The sequence below is a fragment of the Porites lutea genome, chromosome 11 (assembly GCF_958299795.1).
Source record: "Porites lutea chromosome 11, jaPorLute2.1, whole genome shotgun sequence".
In the NCBI taxonomy this organism is placed as follows: Eukaryota; Metazoa; Cnidaria; class Anthozoa; order Scleractinia; family Poritidae; genus Porites; species Porites lutea.
In genome coordinates this window covers 16,513,927-16,537,508 of record NC_133211.1, presented here as the reverse complement: position 1 = coordinate 16,537,508, position 23,582 = coordinate 16,513,927, and the positions used below count along the sequence as shown (strand labels likewise).

The window sequence follows — 23,582 nt, the reverse complement described above, 5'->3', positions numbered from 1 at the left end:
CTGATAAGCAGAAAATGATGATAGCGGAAGAAAGACCTCCGACTCCAGGTTTGTTTTTGTTTGAACCTAAATAGTTTGCCAGCAACAGCGGCATTCCCAAAAGTGTTGGGTAAACGTGCAAGTCATAGCGTGCTAGCTTGGATGCAAAATTGCGAAAGCCTAGAGTTGCGTGTTTTGTGTTAAAGCAGTCGAGCGAAATAGAGCGGTCACGTATAATAAATCCAGTTTACATAAATTCATTGTAAAACAACTGTTTTGGCCTTTGTTTATTTTGACAACACGTGTGGTTCTAGAATCCATGATGTATTCTAGCACTGGAAGAATAAAACTCACTTCTACATTTTCTATTCTATTTTCTTTACTTTTTTCGTCTTTATAATATCTCTAAAATAGAATTATAACGCCAAAAGTTTTTGGCTTGAAAAATACAAGCTGAGATATCCATTTCAAATTTATGTTTCCAGTGGACATGATAGGGGACAATTTTTTTTCTTGTCTTGAGAGGTCACTTAGTAGATATACTTCTTGTGTTAGTCTAAGAGCCAAAAGCTATGAAGAAAAACAAAACTTAATTTCGTATCTTTACTCAACCAGAACTCAGCATCGAAGGCACCAAAGTAACCAGACGTAAGAGCTTAAAAGACAAGAGAGTTTCCTTTTCAGAGAAGCAGGAAGAAGTTAGAAATAGAATAAATTCTCTTTCACCAATGGGAGGTGTCACAGAGAGACCACAGAGTAGAGGGGGAATTTCATTTGATGTTATGCTTTGCCCTGAAACTGGCAATGTAAAAAGAAGACCTCAGCATCTTAGAAAACTGGAAAAAAGAAAGAAGAAAAGTGGTCGAAGAACTAAAGAAGAAATTGACGAAAAGCTCAGGCATGCAGACGACCGGAGAAAGGTATAAAACCACCGCTGGTATCTCTTAAAGTAATATTTCCAGTATGGGTCTACATTTTGTGGAGGCCAGCTAGCTTGTTCACAGACCCTCTATTTTCTCTTCAGAGATCACTCAGCTTGCATATAACAATGAAAACTGTTGGGGATTTCTTACTACAATGGCAAGAGGGTGGCAATGGGAAAGGAGAAAATATATAGCACATAGTTTACCCATGCTCGATCTGCAATTGTTCTTGGAGCTCACTTTGCTCACGCACTCATCAAATTGTCAAGGAAAAAAAATGTGTGTGAACAGGCTAGAAGCCAGCCTGAGTACTGACAGATGATCATCCAAAACCTGTCTCAAATACATCTTGTTTTAATTTGGTAGAGATCGAGACCAAATGTAATGAAATGAAAGCTCTTCAAGTGTTTTTCATATGATCTTGAATTATGCATACCAGTAATACATACACAAAGTGGCTTTGGTGCTATTATGAAAATAATGATTTATGTGGTAACTGTCTTTTATTTTAATTAAATGAACTTTATAACGTCTTTTTAACAGGAGAAAGAACAGCAGTTGGTAGAAAAAGCTCAAGCAATGATGACAAGAGAAAGAATGAACAAGGCTTTAGAAGATTTTGCACAAAGACAAATTAACAAAGAACAAACAGTTACAAGTTAGGACTCTTATAAAATTAAAATTAGGTTACTTTTAAAATTTATTTCCATTTTTAAATTTACAAGAAGAGTGCTTTAAATTTGTGTGGTATACCATGGTATATTTTTTTAACCTTAACCAGCTGGTTGTTTGAGTGCTGGGTCTAAAGTACAGGTCACATTCCAAAGATCAAGAGTACAGGTCGCTGCTCTATTGATAAATTACCCAACCCCACAGATTCCCCTCGATCTAATGAAGCAATTTTTAAAGAGATTAGGGCTAGGAGACACTTAATGCTGTTCATAGATCTGTATCATGGTGACCTGTACTGTGTCAGTAACCTCTCTCTTAACAAACACCTTGCTAATGGACACCTAGAGTTGTACCCTGCCTATCGTTACTCCCTTTATTGAACTCTCCATAACAGGGAAATCTGTCAAAGACAGACACTAAGAGCGAGACCCAAAGGCGTCTGCTTAAGAGAGAGTTTACTTTGGTTACTATGACAAGTAGTATGTTAGATTTCATATAAATTAATTTACAGTTAACCCAGGATGAAGGCCTAATGAAGCTTCAAATATCTCGGCCCTGGACTCTCTTTCTTATAAGTATAAACTTGCCAAACGGTGAAAAGAAGAAACAGTTCAGAAATTATGGGCCATTCTGTTTCTTCCTTGCTACTATTTGTAAATAGAAATAAATTGTACAGTGATTAATTTATATTCAACTTCTCCCTTTTACAAGCAAGTTTGGGTGTCCTTCATGTAAGTTTCACTATAAAAACTCCACAAGAACAAGACAGTGTTACACTAGCCTGTGTAGCTGGCAATTTTTTGGTGGGTTTTTCTGCCCAGTGTGTGTTGTGGAGACAACTGCACGCAAGGTCAATAGAGAAAACAATGGGGGAGGGGGCGAGCAGGAGAATGAAAAACGCAGGGTAATGTTACTCCTTTTTGCTAATATGGGTTGGGAAAGATTTTGGGAATTGACACATATTTTTCAAAGTCACTATGAAAATTTTTAGTTGCTTAAAAAAATACTTAGTGCTTCTACAAGAAGCTGTTTTATGTAAATATGAGTGTACAATTTGCTAAGTTATTGACAGATCTTAATATAATATTTTAGTATATTATGAAAATAACTGCGAGTGGATTTATCAATAAATGGGTTTTTTTGCAAAATTCTTGCAAGGTGGTTACTTGATTAAGTATTCCTTTGTCCTTGTTCAACTGGAAAACTCCAGCAAGTTATGAAACCGTGACAATGTTAACATTATTATTTGGGCCCTAAAAACACGCACTGAACTACCCAAGAAACTTATTGCATTTGGTTTACACTCAACACAATCTTCGTTAGCGTTTTTGCACTTTTTGCAAAGATTTCACCATACTGTGGGACAGTATAATAACCAATAAACAAGCTCTCAACTTAAGGCATCTCATGGGTGGTTAGGGAAAGTCCTTTTCCTTCACCACCCTTACACTGTCAGTGCTTTTATCTGATTAAAATGATCTTCTTCCATGAACTTTTATATTAACCTATTAAACACTTGTTGCAATATGACTTGCACTAAGCAAAAAGTCTATTGCAAGTCAGCTGCAAATGTTGATAATAGTAGAAGATAGCTCTTATCTCTGACACCAACTTTACATGCACAGGTGAAATGTTACACTCGGTCTCTAAGATGTGAGCGTTTCAAATGTGCCTGTGATTCTCTCCAAATAATTAAGGGCGCAACAAGACACTCATGGCTGAAGATAGAGCCTGGTAAATGTAGGCTTAGATGGAAACTGTAAACAATAGCTTGCATAGCTGGGAGGATTGTTATGCCTGGGGTACCTACTTGGCAAAGAAAGCTGCCACACGAAGTAAGCAGTAGAGCCATGAGGGATTTCCACAAGCTGAAAAATTTTAGTTGCTCCCAATCTCCATGTGGCTCCACCTAAAAAAAAACAGTGCTTTGATCCCCAATAATCCCACCAAATTAAAACTGCTATGGCCAACTTAATGACTAACCTGTTCGTAAAAGCACTATATCATCACTGCATGCAAATGCAAGGCAAATTCACACGATACATGTTCTTTTATTCTTAGCTGGTAACTTGTGCACAGAAGGCCACATCCTTTAAATGAATGAAACGAAGAACTGTACTTGGATTTTTTAAGGGAGAAACAGGGTTTTATGTACTTGTCCACTATTCAATCTTTTATTGCCAAAAACCTCACAAATTACAATGTTATCTACACCAAAGGTACATTTTTTCTTCTTGCTTCCTTGCCTTTTGGGAAAGGCCTAGGAAAGTTGTCTTCAATAAACTAAACCAGAGCAAACTGAAACTAGCATGCAATTACTTGTCCAAAGGACAAGCAGCAGTTCACGTTAGTTTCAAGTCCAGTAAATTCCATTTTGTGCTGCAGTCCAACTCAACCCTTATTTGATGGTTTTATAAAGCTATATGATTATAATAATAATGTAATATTCAATAATACTGACAATGATGATGACAATAATAATAATACTGTGATTTTCCTTAAAGCGTGAAATAGGTAGTAGAATACTACTCACTATTATGCACTAATTCCATTGTCTTCTTTTGTTTGCTAGTAGCTATTTTGCAGTAGTTGTTAGTATCTGTTTCACGCATCAAGTAAAATCACTCATAATAGTAATAATATTCATAATAACCATTATTATTATCATTATTTATATTATTATTATTTATATGGGGAAGTAGGCAGAAGCAAGGAAAGGCAAGCAAAATGCATGCAAAACATCTACTATACAAATATCTGTCAAACCATCAAATAAGGAATTTAGCTTAAAATAAAATGTTCTGTCATTTTGAGCTATAATTTCTTGTACAATTTTTTTTGTTCCATTGTGAGAATGCAGACTTACAACTTTTCATTCTGTCAAGCTGGTATACTCCTGCATAATAGGCTAGAATATCTACCGCAATCTGCTGCCACTATATGATAAAGTTGTGTCACAGTCATCAAATAATACTGCAAATTATCCCTCATTGCTGGTATATACTGTAACAATGCACACCAAGAAGAAGGAACTTATTTTTAAGCAGTATTTTTGCATGGAGCTACTTTTTTCAGGTATTTAATGGTTTTAAGATACTTTTTTCAATATTTAATTCTGGGTTTTCCAGTGAGTTTTCCATTGTTTGGTGCCAAAAACAAAACACAGTCACAGCTGTCATGCAGGTTGAACTTCTCTTCAAACCATTCTTTGGTTTTCCCTATTTATCTGCCCTCTGTACCCTTTTCCCAAGAGCATCAAGCCTTTTTTGTCATTTCTGTCTCCTTCTTTTCCCACAAATTTCATTACCTCCTAGTTCTTGTCACCTACAGCAATGTTCATAGTCTAATATCAATTCTTTTGTTTTCTTTTCTTTATGACAGTTTCAGCTAAAGAACTTGAATGCTTTGCAAAATAGAGGCATTTAACTGTTAAATAACAAAAGCTGTTTTCATGAAGCTGCAGTGAACGATAGTACACAACTTCAAGAGCAAGTAGACTTGAAAATCAGCTGCAGATTTAAGTTAATTATAATATTGACACAATCTACACCACTTACATAATCTTTGGCAACAAATACTCAAATAAAACTGTTATTTCAACAGCACTGAGGCCTCTTGGATTCTCTACCACTATAAAATACTTTAAATATGCAAAATAAAAGTACTGGTGCCTGTCTAGTCTAGACAAGAAATATAAATGTAACTGTGGCATAAAGTGTTCACTTTTTGAGCAATTCTCACCACTAAAGGCCTTCTAGATACATCATTCTACATAACAGAAATTGGGGTGTGCAGGGGCGGATCTAGGGGGAGGGTGCAGGGGGTGCGCACCCCCCCCCCCCCCTGAGATGACCTGCGGTTTTTTAATACAACTGGTATTCTGCAAAAAAAATTATGTGTTTTATTGGTGTTGAAGTAGAGCTCGAGACGAGTGCACCCCCTCCTAAAAAAAATCCTGGATCCGCCCCTGTTGTGAAGGTAAAATAGCTATACATGTTGTTAAGAAATCTGAACAGGGAAAAGCTGACAAAACTTAACAACAGGTTCCAGAATTTACATAACACTAAATCACCTCTTCTGCCACTGCAAATATCTCATTTTATATTTATGCATATCCCTTGAAAAACAAAATTTCCATTCAACAGATTAAGCTATTGCAGCTGATGGTCAGGGTTGTTGTGATTTACTTCTTATGCAATGTATCATTGATGCTAAAGTCAAAGATGTCCACTTGTCAATCAATTTTCACTGCTGCATAAATGTGTCTGATGAAGATGTATGTTGCATAGAAACCAATAGAGCCGGTTAGAAGCCAGAATGAGAGTACCATGATAACTGTGTATCCAAAGTATAGTAGGCCTGGGATAAAGTCTTGGATGTCAAGCTAAAAAGAAAAAATCATTATGTCAAAATATGACAGTGAGTCAACATCATCATCATCATCATCATTATCATAATCAACATCACTACAAGCTAAGGAAAATACCAGTCAAGAAGGCGGGTCATTATCAAATCCTCAAATGAGGAACAGGGCAGACAAAAGTAAATCATTCATGGCACAAAGGAAATGTTGAGGTTTAAGTCGGTGCCGGTATTTTGCAATTTGTTAACTGCCCGCTCCCGCATATGGACATGAGTCTAGAGGGATGATTCCCTTTCCCACTGCTCCCTGTCCCATGCTTGCCAGAGGCAACAGACAGAAATATGAATGCAGACACAAAGGAGAGCGGGATTAATTTGAGATATTAAAAACAACAAAAACAACACCAAAGAAAGCAAACTCCCGTGATCACCATAATATTCAGCTACTACAACTGCATTTAGAGAAAGAATCTACCATAATTATTTATTTGATTAAGCCCCAGCCTCAACCTCTCAAATAACTGCCCACCCTATTAGCAAAAACAGTTGATAATCGCCCAGTCCCTACCACCACCCAACAAAAATACTGATTGGCATAGCCTAAGAGGATTTCCTGAAGACCAAGTTTTCTTAATATTTTAAACTTTCAATGAACAGTTACATAAAATTCTTCTTTGGAACATCTTCATGATTTGTTGCAATTGAAAATAAACTTACTATTGCTAAATTCAATGAGAGCCCAGAACCGAAAAAATGCCCACCTTAAAGGTTCAAAAATTTAGTAAGCACCCAGGGCACTTAATCAAGTAAACATGTTGCATAGCATTAGGATCAGTAGTTTGTACTCATGTTAATCTAGAAAACAGCAAAAACCAATGCAAAGTACTATTTCCATAAATCACAAAATCCACTGAGCTTTGGATGCTAAAAAACTCACTTTTGTAACAAAGTAGAAAACAGCATATAAAAACACATAGATAGAGCAGGAACCAGATGTAAAGAATGACCTCCACCACCAATGATAATCCTGTAAAAAGAAACACCAATGCTTTAAGTCATACATTCAAAATATCCAACAAAGATTCCTTAAACAGGTAAGTAAGAGAGACCTAAAGTTAAGTGCATCCATTTATACTTGATTAAGGCTGCAGCAATACTGTATTTACTTGAAAAAGCACTGCAGCACTTCAGCGTGCAAAGAAAGTAGTGTCCGATAGCCTGGGTCTAGTGGATTTTGCTGTTGGGCTAGTGAATTCTGTTCTTAACTTGCCCAATCGGCAAGTGATTTTTTCGGGGGAATTAAAATTACAGAAGAACTGTAATCAATCCTGCTCATCAAAAAGGGTTTTGGGACTAGTTGAAATGACTTGTGGGCTAGCACAAGTTGGGTACACCTTGTCTGAATGGCAAGCTGTAAAACTGACTTTCTTTGCACCCTGCACTTATTAAATTTTTCTTTCCTAAAGAGCAGTGCTTATTCCAGGGCAGTGTTTATTTGAAAGTTGGAGGTGATAAAGAATTGACTACAGTATTATTAAAAGAATTAACGTCTTTTGATCTTGATTATATCAGGGCCACGACACTTATTCAGGGGCAGTCCTCATTAACTTCTTTCTCCCAAACAAGGGGCTTATTCGTGGGCAGCATTTAATTGGGGGCGGCACTTATTCAAGTAAATAAGGTACAGCGATATTAATAATTAAAAGCAATGAGTATTGTTTCTTCTGTGTGTCCAGTGCTAACTTGATCCAAATTTTACCAAGTCTACAATATCAAGATTACCTCAGTACACAACTGAAAGTAGATCATCACTATAGAAATCTGGGAAACACAGCTGGCGAGAATCAGGAAGACCAAAAACAAGAAACCAAACAAGTAGTAGAACTGGTTTTCCCAGATAGCCTAGAGGCATCAACGTAAAATATTCAAAATTAGTATACCAAATAGATTTGCAGATTTAAAGAGTATTTTAGGACTTTCAGAAAATAATTTCTGTAAACCAAAAAATAGCCATTATCTCCTTTAATTTTTATCAAGGTTGTTGGGAAAATCAGAATTTTCATCACTAGATATCTTGTTGAATGGACAAAAGTTAAAGGCATGTGCTAAATAAATGTGTTGAGTATAACAAAATATGTGAATTTGTGATCTGATGAGTTTGTTTCTTAATGTTACTAAGAAAAATATATACTTACAGACAAGATAAAGAAGAGTTCAATAAATACAGCACCAAAAGGAAGAATGCCAGCCATGAGGTTACTAAAAGAATGACAGGATCAGTTAAAGTTTTACATGTTTTTGTTATGGAACAACACAAAGCCAGAGTCAGGTCTTTATCACAGTCAGGAAAGAAATCTGACATTGTACATCTGATTTGTGTAAAAATACTGCCTTATGCAAGGATAAAAGAAAAAATCTCTGTATTCTTAGAATGCAGCAGTTCTTCTCTGATCCTTGAATAAGTGAGAATTGTACATTGTGATAGATTGTTCAACTGGATTAGATCCTGTTGTTCAATCAAAAGATGCAGTCCTCTTGAGTCTTGTTTGAACCAGTGTGCAGAGTTATAAGAATTCCACGACAATTACAAACCTTTCAAAAAGGAGGTTTACTTATTTTATTTTATATTTACAATGTACCTTGGCAAAGGATTCATAAACCAGGTCTGTTCTGGAACCTGTCGAGGAATCTGGTTGGTTCGCACAGGATGCTCATAAGGCTGAAACACAAAACATTTTGTAGTACATTATAAATCCAAAAGAGCATGAAGTATTAAATTTTCTGCAGAAAACATTGATACAATTGGGTGCAATGAGAAACAGAGAACACATCAGCAGGGAGCCACTAAACTTCCAACTGTTAACATTTGAAGAGGACCACCATGTATATCTGTACAACAATACATTGGCAGCTTTCATTAGTCACCAAGACACAGATCTAGATATACATGTCTTGTAAAACCTGGCAACCCTAGAAGAACACCAGGTCATCTAAGTTAAGCCCTGTTGGGTGGGGTTAGGAACCAATTGAGTAACCATCCACAAATATCCTTTAGCACATGTCTGAAGTTCTTAGGATAATCGGAGGGGCAGTACCAGACTTCTTTTGCCATTTCAAGTTACCAATGAATAGCAAAAAAGTAGCCTGAGAAAACAGCCGACATTTGGCAACGCTACCACCAGTTTCCTTGCCAAAGCCCTTGCACATTTTTGGTACTTGAAAGATAAACCCCTTGCATTTCAAGGAAATTTCCACGTTAAGAGCCAGTTTTCCTTCTTGTTTTTTTTTCCTACGTTAAATTCTTTAAATGCACATAGCAAAGCATATTTAGCATATTATTTTGGCTGCTGGATGGAAAACAAAAGTAAAGATCACATGTAAACTGAACAACAGCGAAAGTAGGGAACTACACTGGTAAAACTGGTCATTGGCAGTAAAAAGTCCCAACTTCATTGAGGGTTTGACTCGGTATGTTATAAAATCAAAGATACATTTCAGGGAAGCAAGGTTCTGACAGAACGAGCCAGACTGAACCACAATTCTTGCATGCATACAGTGGCCAAGTCATCCATGAAGTGATATACAATAAAAATGTTCTTTTACCTTGATTTTCGCTTTTCTTTTGAAGCTCATGATCGAAGAGTTAACAACATTGGATATTTGCGGCTTGTTAACCATCCAGTACCCAACCCCACCATGTTTAACAGGTGTAAACTTGAGTGGCCCTAATCACCAAGACACATATTTCCTACAGTTGGATAACTCACCTGTTTTCGGTATCCAAAGTAATAGCCCAGGAAAATCAGAGGAGTTGAAATCCCAAGCCACATACAGAGCAGGGCAAGCATAGTGGTGAAAGGAATCTAAAAAAAATTATTTCAAAAACAGAAAACCTATCAGATGTCAATACAGTTTTTTAGGCATCAGGAGTAGAGTGAAGTTAATTTGCCATTTTTGGCTGTGGGACTAATGTCTGAACGGTATTAAGAGCAAAAAATGTATTGAATAAATGTCATGACAAGTAAAAAAAACCTTAAAATGTTGTGAGGTACAGTAAAAAATGAACCCTGTAACTGGACATTCTTGCAATCAGAAAAAGTGCCTGCTTAGGAGAGTGGCCATTTGAGAAAGGTTAAAATTATGCAGTATCTGTTTGCCATGGAGACTATGACTTTCTGTGAGGTGTCTGTCTATGCAAAGGGTCCATTTGTGCACGTTCAATGTGAACTATTTCTCATAAGCCTTACCGCTCCAGATGAGTGTTGTCCCCAGATAAAGAAATTTAAGATGAAGCAGACTATGGAAACAAATCCAGGGTACAAAGTAGCTGTCTGGGGAACAAAACATAATAAACATAAAATATTAAGTATGCTATTCTTGACCTTGAAGTTCAATACTTGTACTGTAACTCTAGTGTTGCGGCTTTATGTCCCAGCCGGGATGAAGAGGTTGAGTGAGTGAACTCTGGTCTCAAGGTCCGTTAATATTAAAGAATCAAAGTTTTGAACTGTGTCTCAAAGTCTTCATTGGCAATGTCTGAGTTCAGTGTTGTTACAGGACTTATCAGTGAATTCAGTCATTGCTAAAGAAGGCTGGCATGCAGTCAAAAGCTTCAATTGGACATTGAGACAAGAGCTGTCATACAAACAATAGAAATGCGTCATGATGCCTGTATTAAAATATTCCTCTTGTTTGATAAAGAAATTTTAATGTCAGAAATCTAATGCAAACATAGTAGCAGAATCTATGTCAAAGAAAAGCAGATGAGCGTGTTGGTCATCAATAAGGAAATTACAAATTACCAGCAATGCAGATTTCTTCCAGTTTTGGCCTTTACATGTCTTGTAAAGTCGAGCAGCAAAATAACCAGCAAAAATCCTACAAAGAAAAAGAAACAGGAAAGCACAAACCAAGTATAATGTATTTATTGTACCATTAAATAATAATATAGTGGTTATGAATTACTGGTTCAGAATTTAGTGACACAGCAGCCACTAACTACAGATCTTAAAAGAATCATGAGACTTCAATCGAGGTTGGAACTGGAGTCTTTGGCCAACAGTACATGTATGTTAATTAATTTGTACATTCATTTTATAATCCAAAGAATATAGTAAAAATAACACGGTCACTTCAAGCACTTTTGTTTCAGTACTCACCCCATGAATACATAGAGAAATATAATAGCTGTAACAAGACTTCCTCTGCTGGCTGGAGACAACATTCCAAGCATTGCAAAGACTGAAATAAAAATAAAAATACATAAGACATGCTAACAATGTTCATAGTGAAACCCTGCATGCCCAACACTACTTCTTAAACTTACAAGTCTTCAACATTACACATGCTAAAACCATATGAAATGATCATTTATTTCTTTGTACATAAATGAATCCTCTGCCCTTAAGCTTCTCTTATCATATGTAATAATATTAAAATAAGTTCACAAGATACCTACCCAATGTGATGAGAACCATGCAGAAGATCTGCACCCCTGATCCAACAAATGCTGTCAGTAACCACGCCCTCTGAGGAGGTCTGAATACATCCCCATGGACTAGTTTCCAGCCAGTTTCTTCCATAGTGTCTTCCTGTGAGGGATAATGTGATTAAAAAGGATTGTATCATTAGAAGACTTATCTCCACGTTCAGCTCAGCTAGGACTTTTCATTCAATAGGCTTCTTTACCATTTCCTCCTCCTTGTTATATCGTGCAATATCACGCCGTAATGTCCTGATCATGATCATGGATACAATAGCTGAGGAGGGAAAAAAGTCACAGGTAAATAATCTTTTTTAAAAACCTGTATGAGTGATACATGCATATCAAGTCCTATACATAGGTATTTAAAAGCAGTCAAATCTCTAAAGACAAAGTCATCAAAGCTACAGAGCAAAATGTCTGCACTAGGCTGAAGTCCACTGAAAGTGCAACAGGGAGGCTGTGATGTAGGAGAGACAATTATTTACCATGGGCATAGAATGAGGTGAACGAGGTAAACAATGCTGTAAAATGTTGAAATGCTATGTTGATGAAACACTATGACGATGATACTACTGTACTTGAAGTCATCCCAAGAAATTATATAAGTATGCTTGACATAGCAGTTAGAGACATTCATGAGTATTGTATAAGTCATAGAATGAAGTGAAACCCAAAAATTTAGAAATGCAAGGAAATGGTTGTTGACTTCATGGTGAATCGTAATACTGTAATGAGACCTATTTGTATTGGGAACCAAGTAGTTGAGACTGTGAAGACATACAAACTACTCAGAGTAATCATTAGGGAAGATCTTAAATGGAACTCACATGTAGACTGTATCATTGCTTAAGCCGCAAAATGTTTGTATGCCCAAAGACTATTAAAACGTGCAGGCGTCAACCCACATGACATCTTGAAAGTGTGTGTAAGTAACATTAGATCAATTTTAGAATATGTGATTCAAGTCTGGCAGGACATTCCAGAGTACTTGTCTGATAGGATAGAATGTACTCAAAAGAGAGCACTCAAAATTAAACATCCTGAATGCACAGTGTATAATCAAGCCCTTTTAGAGGCAAACGTCTCAATCTCTAGCAAATAGAAGGGTTTCCCTGTGTTGTCAATTTGTCTGTGATATAGCTAGCAATTACAATAACCCAATATCATTCCTCATTCCAAAATCTGAAACAAGATGTATCTCTTTTAATTTAAGATCTGCTAGTGAAAGAACAATAAACAAATTAAGAAAAACTAAGAGAGCTGACAAATTTTTTACATTTAGATATTTATAAACATGATTGCTAGTACAATAATAATAATAATTATTATTATTATTGTACTAGCAATCATGTTTAAGCATATCTAAAATAATGTAATTATTCTTTGTAAAGTCCTAGCATAGTTACGTTGTATTTTTTAGATTGTATACGTATCACTTGTTCATTCAGTATTTTTTAACTGCAAGAGAGTGAAATAAACTATATTAATTTATTATTTATATTATGTATTAATATTATTCCCTGTCCCTAAACTTAACATGATCTCCTAAAAGTCTAGTTTACGGATAGGGAATCTGTAAGAGCATTTCACAACAATGTTTATCTCATTTACCCGTCAGTCAGTCTGCAAGTCTCACCCTCAATCCACTCCTGTGATAAATTGTCTCCCATGATGTGGGGCTTTAGCCTCTCATTTTTTTAAAAAAAGAACTTACTAAGAGGAGAGTTTCTCCAGCCTTCCCAGAGTCATGAAGAAAATGTTCTGCCGTACCAATCAACAGCATAGATTCGGGGATTACATAAAGGTTAATCCCTTTAGACAAGGGTAACCGTCTGTAATGGTGAGGAGTCTCCCAGGAGAGTTTTGGCTGAAGTCAAGATACACGTACCACAACTGTCTCAAAAACAAGGTGTGGGAGTGTTTACTAGGGTTCTTGGAAATGTTAAATGATTTCAAGTAAAAGAGTACCCAGACTTACCAGAGAGAAAAAGGACGATAACAACAGAGTTGACAATTGCAAACCAGTGAATCTGAACATCACTCATGGCTAAATAGGTGTCCCATCTGGAAGCCCACACAATATCACTGGCCTGCATCATAAGTCAAATTCATGCTATCAGTCTCTGGTTGTCAGTTTTCTACTACACTGTACATACCTACTTTATTACACTAGCAATAATCAGGAATTATTAAGTTTGTTTGAATGTTTACTTTTGGAATTGTAGTTGCAGACTATGTCACTATTACAGGTCAAAATTAAATTCAGGTTACAATTTTTTAACTGAGGACCTACGGGTAGGTTGATTCTCAATTTCCATTGTCTCATAGCCCTAATTATTCATGCATTAGAGCTAGGTGACAGAGGAAATTGAGAATCAACCTAGATTAAAAAATTCTAACCTGAATTCTATTTTGACCTGTAACATCACCAAAGTGGAGAAGTTCAGAGATTTCAGTAAAATGTGGGGACAAGTTGGATCAGGAAGATCTGTTTGATAAAGCTACATTTCTTTTTTATCAAGACCAAAGTGTATAGTAGTTGTTTTAATCAACCCAAGTGAAATGAAAAAAGGTTCTAAGTATTAAACAATGAAGTAAAAGTCTTTAATGCCCCTGATGAACTGCATATATCACATCTGTTTTTAAATTAGAAAATAGCCCTTGAGGACACACAGGACGGCTTCTGGTAATCGAATTTAGTATTATACTAAAACAGTGGATAGTGTTTTTTGCTCACTCTGATTGGCTACTCAAACTCGGGATATCAAGTGCGATTCACTGATTCACCTCCAGCTACACTGAGTGAGCGAGCGATGCCAAACTTGTGTACATTTCAAACAAAATAGCTTCCTGGTTTGCTGCCGTAACAAACAAAGAAATTTCACAAATAATCAAACAAGCTGTTCCTGAAATACAGGAAGGTGACAAAATTCGGTTTGGAAGTTTTAACAGATAAGGCTTTGTCTGTTTGACTTGAATTTACTGATGAAACCGGTGAAAAAATGTTTTGCTTACAAATACCAATAAGTCGTTACTTTATTTAGCTAACTAAACTAACTAAACTTAATAGTTTTTTACAGAGTGGTTTCAAATACAAAAAGAATTCAGAACTCGTTTTGAAGAAATTTCCTTGCAAGAGCAGTGTGCAGTTTGCCAAAGCCAATTCAAAATCATTATGTTTGATTGCCTTCTGATTACTAGCCTTAGTTCTGCAAACCAACAGTATGCCCAGCTGATTTTCTTTGTCGTTTCAATGGTACTTTATCCCAATTGAGCATTCTCAATGTCTCTCGTAGTCTTTCTTATCATGTTTTTCCTCCCAGGCACTTTTGATCTAAACAAATAACAGCCCCTGGCAACAGAAGTCTAAGGTCTATGACATATTTCCATTTCTGGTACTTGTCCCAAACAACTAATTAACTTTCTTTACTGCTAAATGTTCATCCCAAGGCTTTTTGCAGGTTGGGTTTAGGTGTTGTTTGACGTCAGGAGAATGTAATAATATCGTTACTTCTACACCAGAGATCTACAGAGACTTGATCTTGTCATTGCACGGAATAGAGAAAACCCATGGAAAAAAAAATGGAAACCTTTCTTTTCCTCGCTGGGTCTTGTCTCCTAACTCCAAAAACATAAATTAGTGCACCTACTATGAGTATTTATATTACTTTCACCACAAAGAAAGAAAAAAAAAATGTAAAAATTAATTATAGATTATACTAAGTACAGTAATATATGGAATTACCATTGCTGTAACGTATTTTAATATTTGTAAGTATATTGCCATGTAAGTGTGTAAATTCGCGATTTGTTTTTTTTTGTTACTTTATTTGTTACTTTTTTTTCTTTTTATTACTTTATTTATTCTGTGTAATTTTTGCTTCTTTTCTGTGTGTGTATTACTTGCAATAAAAAAATAAAAATAAAAAAAAACACCCACAAAACCTACAACAATTCAAGTTTCTAGGCTTACATACCTCCCATTTTACTTCATAGGTGTATACCACAGTATTTTCCTCTGTAAAAAATAATTAGGGTTTGTAAATTTTTCTTGAAGTAGTAATATCCGTTTTAATGTTTTTTAGTTAACACAACAGGCACAAGACTAATGACTAGTGTAGAGCTGATTTGCCTGTTATTGAAACTTTTAGTGACACCAGGATAAAAAAGACTGCATCAAAAGAATAAACAGCCTACTAAACAAAACACAAAACATGTCATGTTTACAACCCCAGTTGTCTGCCAGATATAATAATTTATCACTACCCACAAACAGTGGATGAGTATTGTGGGAACCAATCATGCCATCCAGATAGAGATTTATCCCATAAACAGTGTCACAATGTTACAACTGGGGCTTGGTGTGTTGCTCGTACATGTATGTCAACACACATACTGTCAATAGTCAATGCAAATGGAAACCAGCAAGTTCTGAGAAACATATCACAGAACTATTAATCTGATATACATTGGGGACAATCCACTTACATTAAATGAATAAATAAATAAAACATTAGCAGATGATACAAAAGGCCAGATCATGAATCACCTAACATCAGATAAATTAATATCTAATGTATAAACTGCAGGAGGCAGCATGGCCAAACAGTTCTAAAGAATGTTGGAAGGAGACCCTGAGCTCAATCCCTACCCATTTATTTTTGCTAGGCTCCAGTTTAACTACTCAGTCATATATGATTGTAAATAGCCAACTGGTTTTGCCTGCAGCCAGTTGAGATTCTTCACCTTGTGAGCCACAATGAAAACTATTGGTTTACCAGTAATTGTGTTACCCCTACAAAAATAATTTGTTACTTATTTGTGAGCTTCTCCAGGAAAACATACAATGCCGCTTTTCCATTAAACGGGGAAAAACTAACGGCTGATGAATGGCTCATTAACGGCTCATTTTAACGGTTTGATTAACACTTTTAACGGGTAAGCAAAAATTTCTAACAGTTGTGGAAAGTGTTCGAGCGGATTTCCTTCATTTTCTGGATGGTTTGCTTAATGGGTCGACTAAACGACATAAACGGCTTACATGAAAAAAGTTTTAAACAATAAATTGTTGTTTGGTTTTTTTTGCTGCTATCTATTTTCCCTCATTTCTTCATTGTATTATCTTTGAAATGTTCTCAGAAATCGCCTTTCAATCAAAACACACCACACAAGTTTGCGTTGTGTTCATCCATGCTTAGTACTCCAGGCACATTTTTGAAGCACATGTTTGACCAAAACATGGTCGATTGTTTTCACATTTTCTTAAAACTTGCTTTTGTTTCAGGTTTTCCTTCGTTCATTGTAGAAAGCTTACTAATGTGTCATTTTAATTGTGAGACCTATTTTTGTCAGATATCTTGGCAATTTGGGACTGAATTTCTGTACCTAGCTAACTTGTCATTCAGGTTCATATGTTACGGGATCGATTCAATCTTTTGCCTCTATTTGTTGATTTTAAAGCTAAAACAGAAATAAGCTCTCTTTACGATTTTAAGTAATCTCTCTATCTGTTTATCTCAATTCAATACATTGTTAAGCTTGAACCTTAAGAATCAGGTTTGATAATGAACAAAACTTACCATGGCTCATGCTTCAATCTTCCAAGCAGCGAACAAAATTCTAACAACTTCTCTTAATGCTTCAAACGTTGTTTATGCAAAATTTGAGTAACTTTTTCTAATGCCTTGAACAGTTTTTCTAACGCTTTTAACAGCAGGTTAAAAAATTCTAACAGTTTTCCAAATGCTTCTAATGATTTCCAAAACCTGTTTTAACGCTTCTCCAATGAGTTGTAAATGCCTTTAGCCATTAAACGGAAAAGCATTAGTATTGATTTTCTGGAGAAGGTCACATTTTCTATTGACCACTCTAAAATACCACATTGGATACTGTCTGGATACAGAACAATACTTACTGTCAGGAGCAACCACTTGTCCTGATGGCTTGTCAGATGTGAAGGAACACTTGTTACTACCTTGTTCAGTAGATACTGCATCTCTTGCAACACTGTAAATACAAACAATATTATTTTCAACTGTACTTTTTTCTCACTATTCCCCTGTGTTCTTATAGCTGACTTCTTGAGTGAGAGTATCAAAAAAGGAGACATAAAAAATTAAACTTAACATCTGGTTGTCAGCGGTTCAGCTGTATGCCCATGCATGTTTATCACTTATCTATCAGTTAATAGATGAGAAACAGAAGGCAGGTGAATTAAATCCTATCAATCAGTATTTTACCTTCTTGTTTCCACTTCAAATCCAACAACTCGGTATGAATCACTGTGAAGAAAAATGAATTATTTCATAAGACTATGAACCATAGAAAATAGTGCTTCTCTTGCATGCTCTGTAAAAACTAAAAGCATAATTTTTATTAGCCAAATACAAATGGATGAAATCATGTTCATTACAGTCCAGAGACATTGAAAATTTTTGCAACTCACCATGGCATGTCCTTGCAGTACTAGTGCCCATTGGATTTTGGTTTCAGAGATACAGATTAGATTATTACTAAGTGAACTTGGGTGGTTAAGATTGAAGTGTAAGGGCCTATATATCCACACTGGCGAAAAAGCTGTTTATCTGGACAATTTTTCTGTTATCATCAATGCTTAACAAGTTCAGATGGTCATTTGGGTTTTTTCAAAGTTTGTTTGAGATAGGATAATCTTCAAAGGCACAAAAGACAAAATAAGCCCAGGGTAAAAACTGAACAAAATCAGCTAAATAAACAAAAACGTGTTTTTCTGTCCAATGATTATTTTGATGTTAAAAAGCTGTTATTCTTTCCATTAAGTGTTGACAGATGTGGCGGCCTGTTAAGCAGTGTGCAAAGAGAGTCCTGTCCGATAGCCCAGGGCTAGTAGATTTTGCTATCGGGCTAGTGATTTTTGTTCTTATCTTGCCCGACGGGCAAGTGCTGTTTTTTGGGCAAATTCAAATAACAGAAGGATTGTAATCAATCCTGTTAATTACAAGGGTTTTGGAGCTAGTTGAAATGACTTGTGGGCTAGTACATGCTAGCTACAGCTTGCCCGAATGGCAGGCTGTAAAACTGACTTTCTCTGCTCCCTGTTAAGAGTAAAGAGTTTCCCGTGTGGATAAATTCTTTCAAACAAAAATTATCACCATTTTGGCTGAAATGTTTCAAAGAAAATTCCTAATTTGTCTATTAAAGTGGATAGTCCCTAACACGTCTCCCACACAGGTACGTTTTTGCAACTTAATTCTTGTCAGAAAGAATTCTTAATTTTTAAAAGTACTCATAAAATTTGAGTAAACTGTTTTGCTGATCTTCACACTTGCGACAACCTTGTTCCTCTCCTGAAAAAGTTTTAGCTCATTGAACCTCTCATTACATATTGCACCATTATTCTTACTGCTGTCATCATAGTTGTAATTCAATTTTTTAACAAACAACTAAATTAATAACAACTAACATACACTTACTCGTCATAGGTATGGTATTTAAGAACCATTTTCAAATGATTGTTCAAAAAAATGTTCTAAAAGAGAGAAGACAAAGTTCTAAGGTGAGTTTGAGAGGTTTTGAATAATGTTACTACTAACATTTTATTAATGCTGGTTTAGTTTAAATCAGCGACTGTTTGATGCACTTACATTGTCTATGACAAATCCAAGTTTAAATCCATGATCATACTGTTTCTATGGTTTAAAGAAAGTAAAAGGTTACATGAACATGTAAAGTAAAATAGAATAAGAAATCAAACAAAAAAATACTGCCTATACACAGACATGTAGGTTGGCTTGATTGACCATACTGTTATTTCTGAAGTAACATTAGAGAGATCAACAGTCACGTTTACAGCAAATAACAAACGTCAGTTTCAAGTTGAGAATTTGTCAAAATAGAAAATAGGCATATAAAAACAGCTCAAAACAATTCTTATGGATAAAAATGACATAAAAAGACTTATTTTTTGTAGAAGTAATGAATAGTAAATGACAGGTAGTGAGAAAACTTGGTCACATGGTACAAATTCATGTTAGCCATCTTCCTTAAATGTCACTCTTAATCTCTCTGATAACTCAACAGCTCCTGCTGACAAATTAACAAGTTCCAAGCAATGACTGTAAGCAATAATAAAAAGAAATAGTTTCTGCTCTAGCCTACAAAAAGTATTATCAATTTACATGTACCTTGCCTTCCAGTTCAAATGTTGTAGCCACAGGCAAGTTATCAATCACCCTGAAAGAGAATACAGGTAAAAAAAAAAATAAACATTTTACTCTTGAAAATTTGGCAGAAAAAAACACTGTTTGAAGCTGGTGGAGCCATTTTCTGGTCACTATCTGGCTAAAAAGAGCCATAACTGCCCAAAATTGTGAGATAGTTTTCAGGTTTAAAAGTGACACAGCCCCATCAACTTTCTCCTTTCTTTTTCTCTCCTTCCCACTTTTTTCTCATCTGTTTTCTCTTTTGCTGGGCAATAATAATTATTACAAGGCATCATTTGAGTGGGAAAAGTTTCAAGACTCAAGACTTGCCTTGATCCTCAAAACTTGATCCTCGAAACTCAATTCTTTACTTAGGACAGCTATTGAAGATACTTACATGTGGACATGGTATTCTTCAGATATTAACTTGACAAGCTTAGTTGATTCATCTCCAGTTAAAGTTTTTGGCTGGCATAGCAATGTACAACCTTTGTCTTCTGCCATATTAATCTAATAAATTATACAGGCCAAAAGTGAACAACAAGACAGTGTAGACAGAGCTTACAGGTTAAAATTAAAACTCAGGTTAAACTTTTTTAAACTAGGTTGATTCTCAATTTCTTTTGTCTCCAAGCCCTCACTCATGGATAATCACGGCTAGGAGACAAAGAAATTGAGAAGCAACTTAGGTTGAAAAATTTTACCCTGAATATAATTTTGACCTTTAACATAAATATAAAAATATTAATTGAACATACAGTTTTAAAACATATACAGTCACCTAAACCCATGGTATTTATATGCTATATATACAGAAACATGTATTACCGGTAAGTAATACTGCTAAATGTCAAGGACTTACTAAAGAAGGAAATGCTTAGTTAATCAAGCATAAACTTTCTGGATTTGGAAAACTTCATAGTGATAATGGATGCCATTCACACAACTGCACATACCTCATAGAGTGTGTTGACTATTCTATCCCCTCGAAGAACTTCACCTGAGAACAAAATCATATGATGTAACTTTACAAAGGTAATCAAATTTGTTTATTCATTCTTGTAATTTCTGTTATGAAATGAGCACATAAAAACCTTAAAAGGAAAAATTTATCCCCTTGAGTCCCAATGGTGACCAACATCAATTTTCTCCCAACAATATTCATACCTTGTCAAGAGATAAGGTTATGAGAATTTATGAAATGATCAATTAAGAGAAAATGCTTTGATCTGCTATCAAATTCTCCCAACTAATTCTTAAAGGAAATGTATGGAGATCAGTTTGGAGAATTTGTATGTGGATATTGGGGCTTAAAGGGTTAAAAATGACATAAAAACCTGACTAGACAACTTACCTAGATTTTCGGGCTTGTATTGCAATTTGTCTGGTTTGCAAATGGGCACAGCGTAGTACTCAAATGGTAACTGTGTCTTTACACTTGTCATTTTAACTGCCTAAAAAGTCATCAAGTTCAGCTGATGATGTTAGTGAGTAAACATATCCAAATTAAGGTTACAAGTAAGGAGTCAAGATCTCGGCTTTTTTAACACTTTCTTACAAACAGATACAACTGTTAACTTACTGTAACCTTAACAACTATTTTCAAGACTTAACCCTTCAAATACAAAAGTAAAAAAGACAATATTTTTAATTCACTACTGGTACATGTACACTGATTATTACAAGTATAAACCTTTCAAACAAAAATGTGTTTCAATCTGCAATTAAGCAGTTACTGTCCACCTAAGTTTCATTACTTTTCCTCCCAATTAATAGGAAATGAAACAAAGGAATTAAGAAACAGAAGCAACCTCAGGATCCAGAGCTCAAGATCATAACCCCAGTAATATAATCTGAACCGGGCCTGTAGCCAGTAAAATAAAAAGGAGCATCCAAGCCAGTTGCCACAGTGAGAATTAAGAAATTTCTTTTGCAATAAGATTTAAGCGTGTTGGATGACTGAACAATCCCTGATTTCCATTATGCATCCTTTTCACTCCTACAACTGGCAAAAGGAAGACTTCACAAAAAAATTTAAATTTTAGTTTGTAAAATGCTACTGATACTGCAAATTATTTTCATAGATTCTTCCAAAAATCTCATTTAAAAGTAACAGCAAAGGATTTCATTCACAGATTTAAAGGTTAGAGCAATAAATACATTCGAATCTTCACTTACGGCCACCTCTCTACAATGGCCACTTTTTATACAGTCCATACATTGACTCTTACTTAAACCTTACTATATCGGCCACTTCTCTATAATGGCAATGGCCACTAAAGACTCTCCCCAACTGCCACAACATGTCCACAATGGCCACTTTCTTGTGTCCCCAAGGTGGCAGTTATGGAGAGGTTCAACTGGAATCTCAAAATAATTTGGTCTACATCATGTATGAGTGAAAGGGGTACCAGGGTGCAAAGGAAATCATTTTTACAGGTTGCCATTTGGGCAAGCTGAAGCTAGCATTTACTAGCCCAGATGTCAATTCAACTAGCCCCAAAAGCTTTTGATTTCACAGTTCTTTTGTTATTCAAGTTCCTCAAAAAACATCACTTGCCCATTGGGCAAGTTAAAAAAAGAATTCACTAGCCCAATAGCAAAATCCACTAGCCCCAGGCTATCGGACACTACTTTCTTTGCACACTGGCCGCAGTAGACTTTACGAATAGCCTTTGCATGCAGGGAAAGATTGAATCATTTTTTTAAAAAAATTCATTTGTTTAATTATTGACTCACGCTCATATATATTTTTTTAATGTATCTCATGACTCCCAACTATACATTATATGACCAAAATAATAATATACAGGATTCTCGTTATTTTTTAAAGCAGGCAGCTAGGATGAAAAAGAAGGTGGCTTGGAAATTGAGTGCTGCAGGCAATTTAAGGCTTTCACTCCCTCACTTTATTGCCCTTTTTCCTCCAGAAATGGACAGCTCAAGAAGCCTCGAAGTAGCCACTTTTTTTTAGACGGTTGCCAGCATTTAATGAGAACCATAAAAAACAGGAACAAGATAAGCTAATGTGCATAACAAAAAAACTAGACACCAACAAAGCTGACAAAATAAATTTATCAAAAATGTTGGGTTTAATATTTTCAGATGCAGCTGGGAGTGCAGCTGAAGGTGTTAGGATAAGGATCAGGGTTTGGGTTGAAGGCATTTAGTCACATCTGCAAACCTGCAACTTTGACCCTGAGGATAAAATATAAACAAGATTGTAAGATTGTAAATGACATGGTAACTTCATTGAATGATAAAAAATGAAAACTTGGATATGGATGCCTTCTAACGGTGGGAAAGTGTGATGACAATTCCAGCTTTATTTATGTTTACATATATTTGATATAGATGTAAATTATAAGGTTCATAGCTGAATGTAAACTTACCGGCAAACTCCTTTAAAGGATTTTTTTAAAATAATATTATTATAGCTAAGGTTATAAGCTTATATAGTTAAAATAATTGGCTACATAGAATGAGTATCCACTGTGAACAACATCCCTAACAACACATGGCTAACGAATAGTTTTCATAAAGCAACCCACCTTTACATCGAGTTTCTCTCCCTTTTTGTAATCGATGGGAGCAATCCCAGGAAGATAGAAAGAAGCGCCGGGGAGTACATTGACACATAGAATCAAAGATGACAGTATCCAAAACATCGATGTCTATTTTACAAGGGAAGAAATAGATAGTATTAATGATCATGGCTTGTGGTTAGAAAGTCATTATTTTCAGCATGAGAATAAAAGCTAAAAACACGGCAGAAAAACCCACCTTTTTGCAGTTTCTCGAAGACGAAACATCCGCCATGATAGTATTTTTGGAACTTTCTGTATTCATGCGCATGCCACGTCGCAAGTACCAGTCCCCTCCTCCCAGTCCGCTGGAGTTCACCGTATCGGATCCGAACCTCGAAGTTTAGCGAAGATAAACCGAAGATTATGTAGCTCCGCTGTACATCAAACAAATGCG

The 23,582-nt window shown here is 35.7% G+C and overlaps 2 protein-coding genes across 2 annotated transcripts in view; one reads left to right on the top strand and one right to left on the bottom strand.

Moving 5' to 3' along the window:
• Positions 1-2,806, top strand: part of LOC140951449 (uncharacterized) — a 3,363-nt gene extending 557 nt beyond the window's left edge. Inside the window, exons 2-4 of the mRNA XM_073400697.1 lie at positions 1-48; positions 595-899; positions 1,446-2,806. The exon at positions 1-48 is cut by the window's left edge and continues 336 nt beyond it. Of these exons, the coding sequence (XP_073256798.1) occupies positions 1-48; positions 595-899; positions 1,446-1,565 (473 nt within the window). The 3' untranslated portion in view covers positions 1,566-2,806. The remainder of the gene's footprint in view (positions 49-594; positions 900-1,445) is intronic.
• Positions 2,807-5,473: 2,667 nt separating this feature from the next.
• LOC140951984 (transmembrane 9 superfamily member 4-like) lies at positions 5,474-23,471 on the bottom strand. Its single transcript, XM_073401370.1, has 23 exons — positions 23,385-23,471; positions 23,153-23,275; positions 20,956-21,055; positions 20,558-20,601; positions 19,999-20,111; positions 19,584-19,632; positions 19,044-19,088; positions 18,873-18,928; positions 17,661-17,702; positions 17,336-17,427; positions 15,399-15,439; positions 13,400-13,511; positions 11,625-11,695; positions 11,395-11,527; positions 11,096-11,177; positions 10,739-10,814; positions 10,184-10,267; positions 9,704-9,799; positions 8,576-8,655; positions 8,132-8,195; positions 7,719-7,838; positions 6,874-6,963; positions 5,474-5,958 (listed from the first exon to the last, which is right to left on the bottom strand). Exons 1-23 carry the CDS (start codon positions 23,454-23,456, stop codon positions 5,809-5,811), a joined length of 1,935 nt encoding a protein of 644 aa, XP_073257471.1. The 5' UTR covers positions 23,457-23,471; the 3' UTR covers positions 5,474-5,808.
• Between the last annotated feature and the right edge of the window lie 111 nt (positions 23,472-23,582).

Bases quoted from the DNA above. Each gene is read 5' to 3' on its own strand.
- LOC140951984 (XM_073401370.1), bottom strand. From the start codon at position 23,456: ATGCGCATGAATACAGAAAGTTCCAAAAATACTATCATGGCGGATGTT. The intron at 11,696-13,399 runs GTAAGTCTGGGT...TTCCCTCCTCAG, and splicing joins TATCGTCCTTTTTCTCTCTG to CTATTGTATCCATGATCATG. The intron at 10,815-11,095 runs GTGAGTACTGAA...TTTTCTTTGTAG, and splicing joins TTTCTCTATGTATTCATGGG to GATTTTTGCTGGTTATTTTG.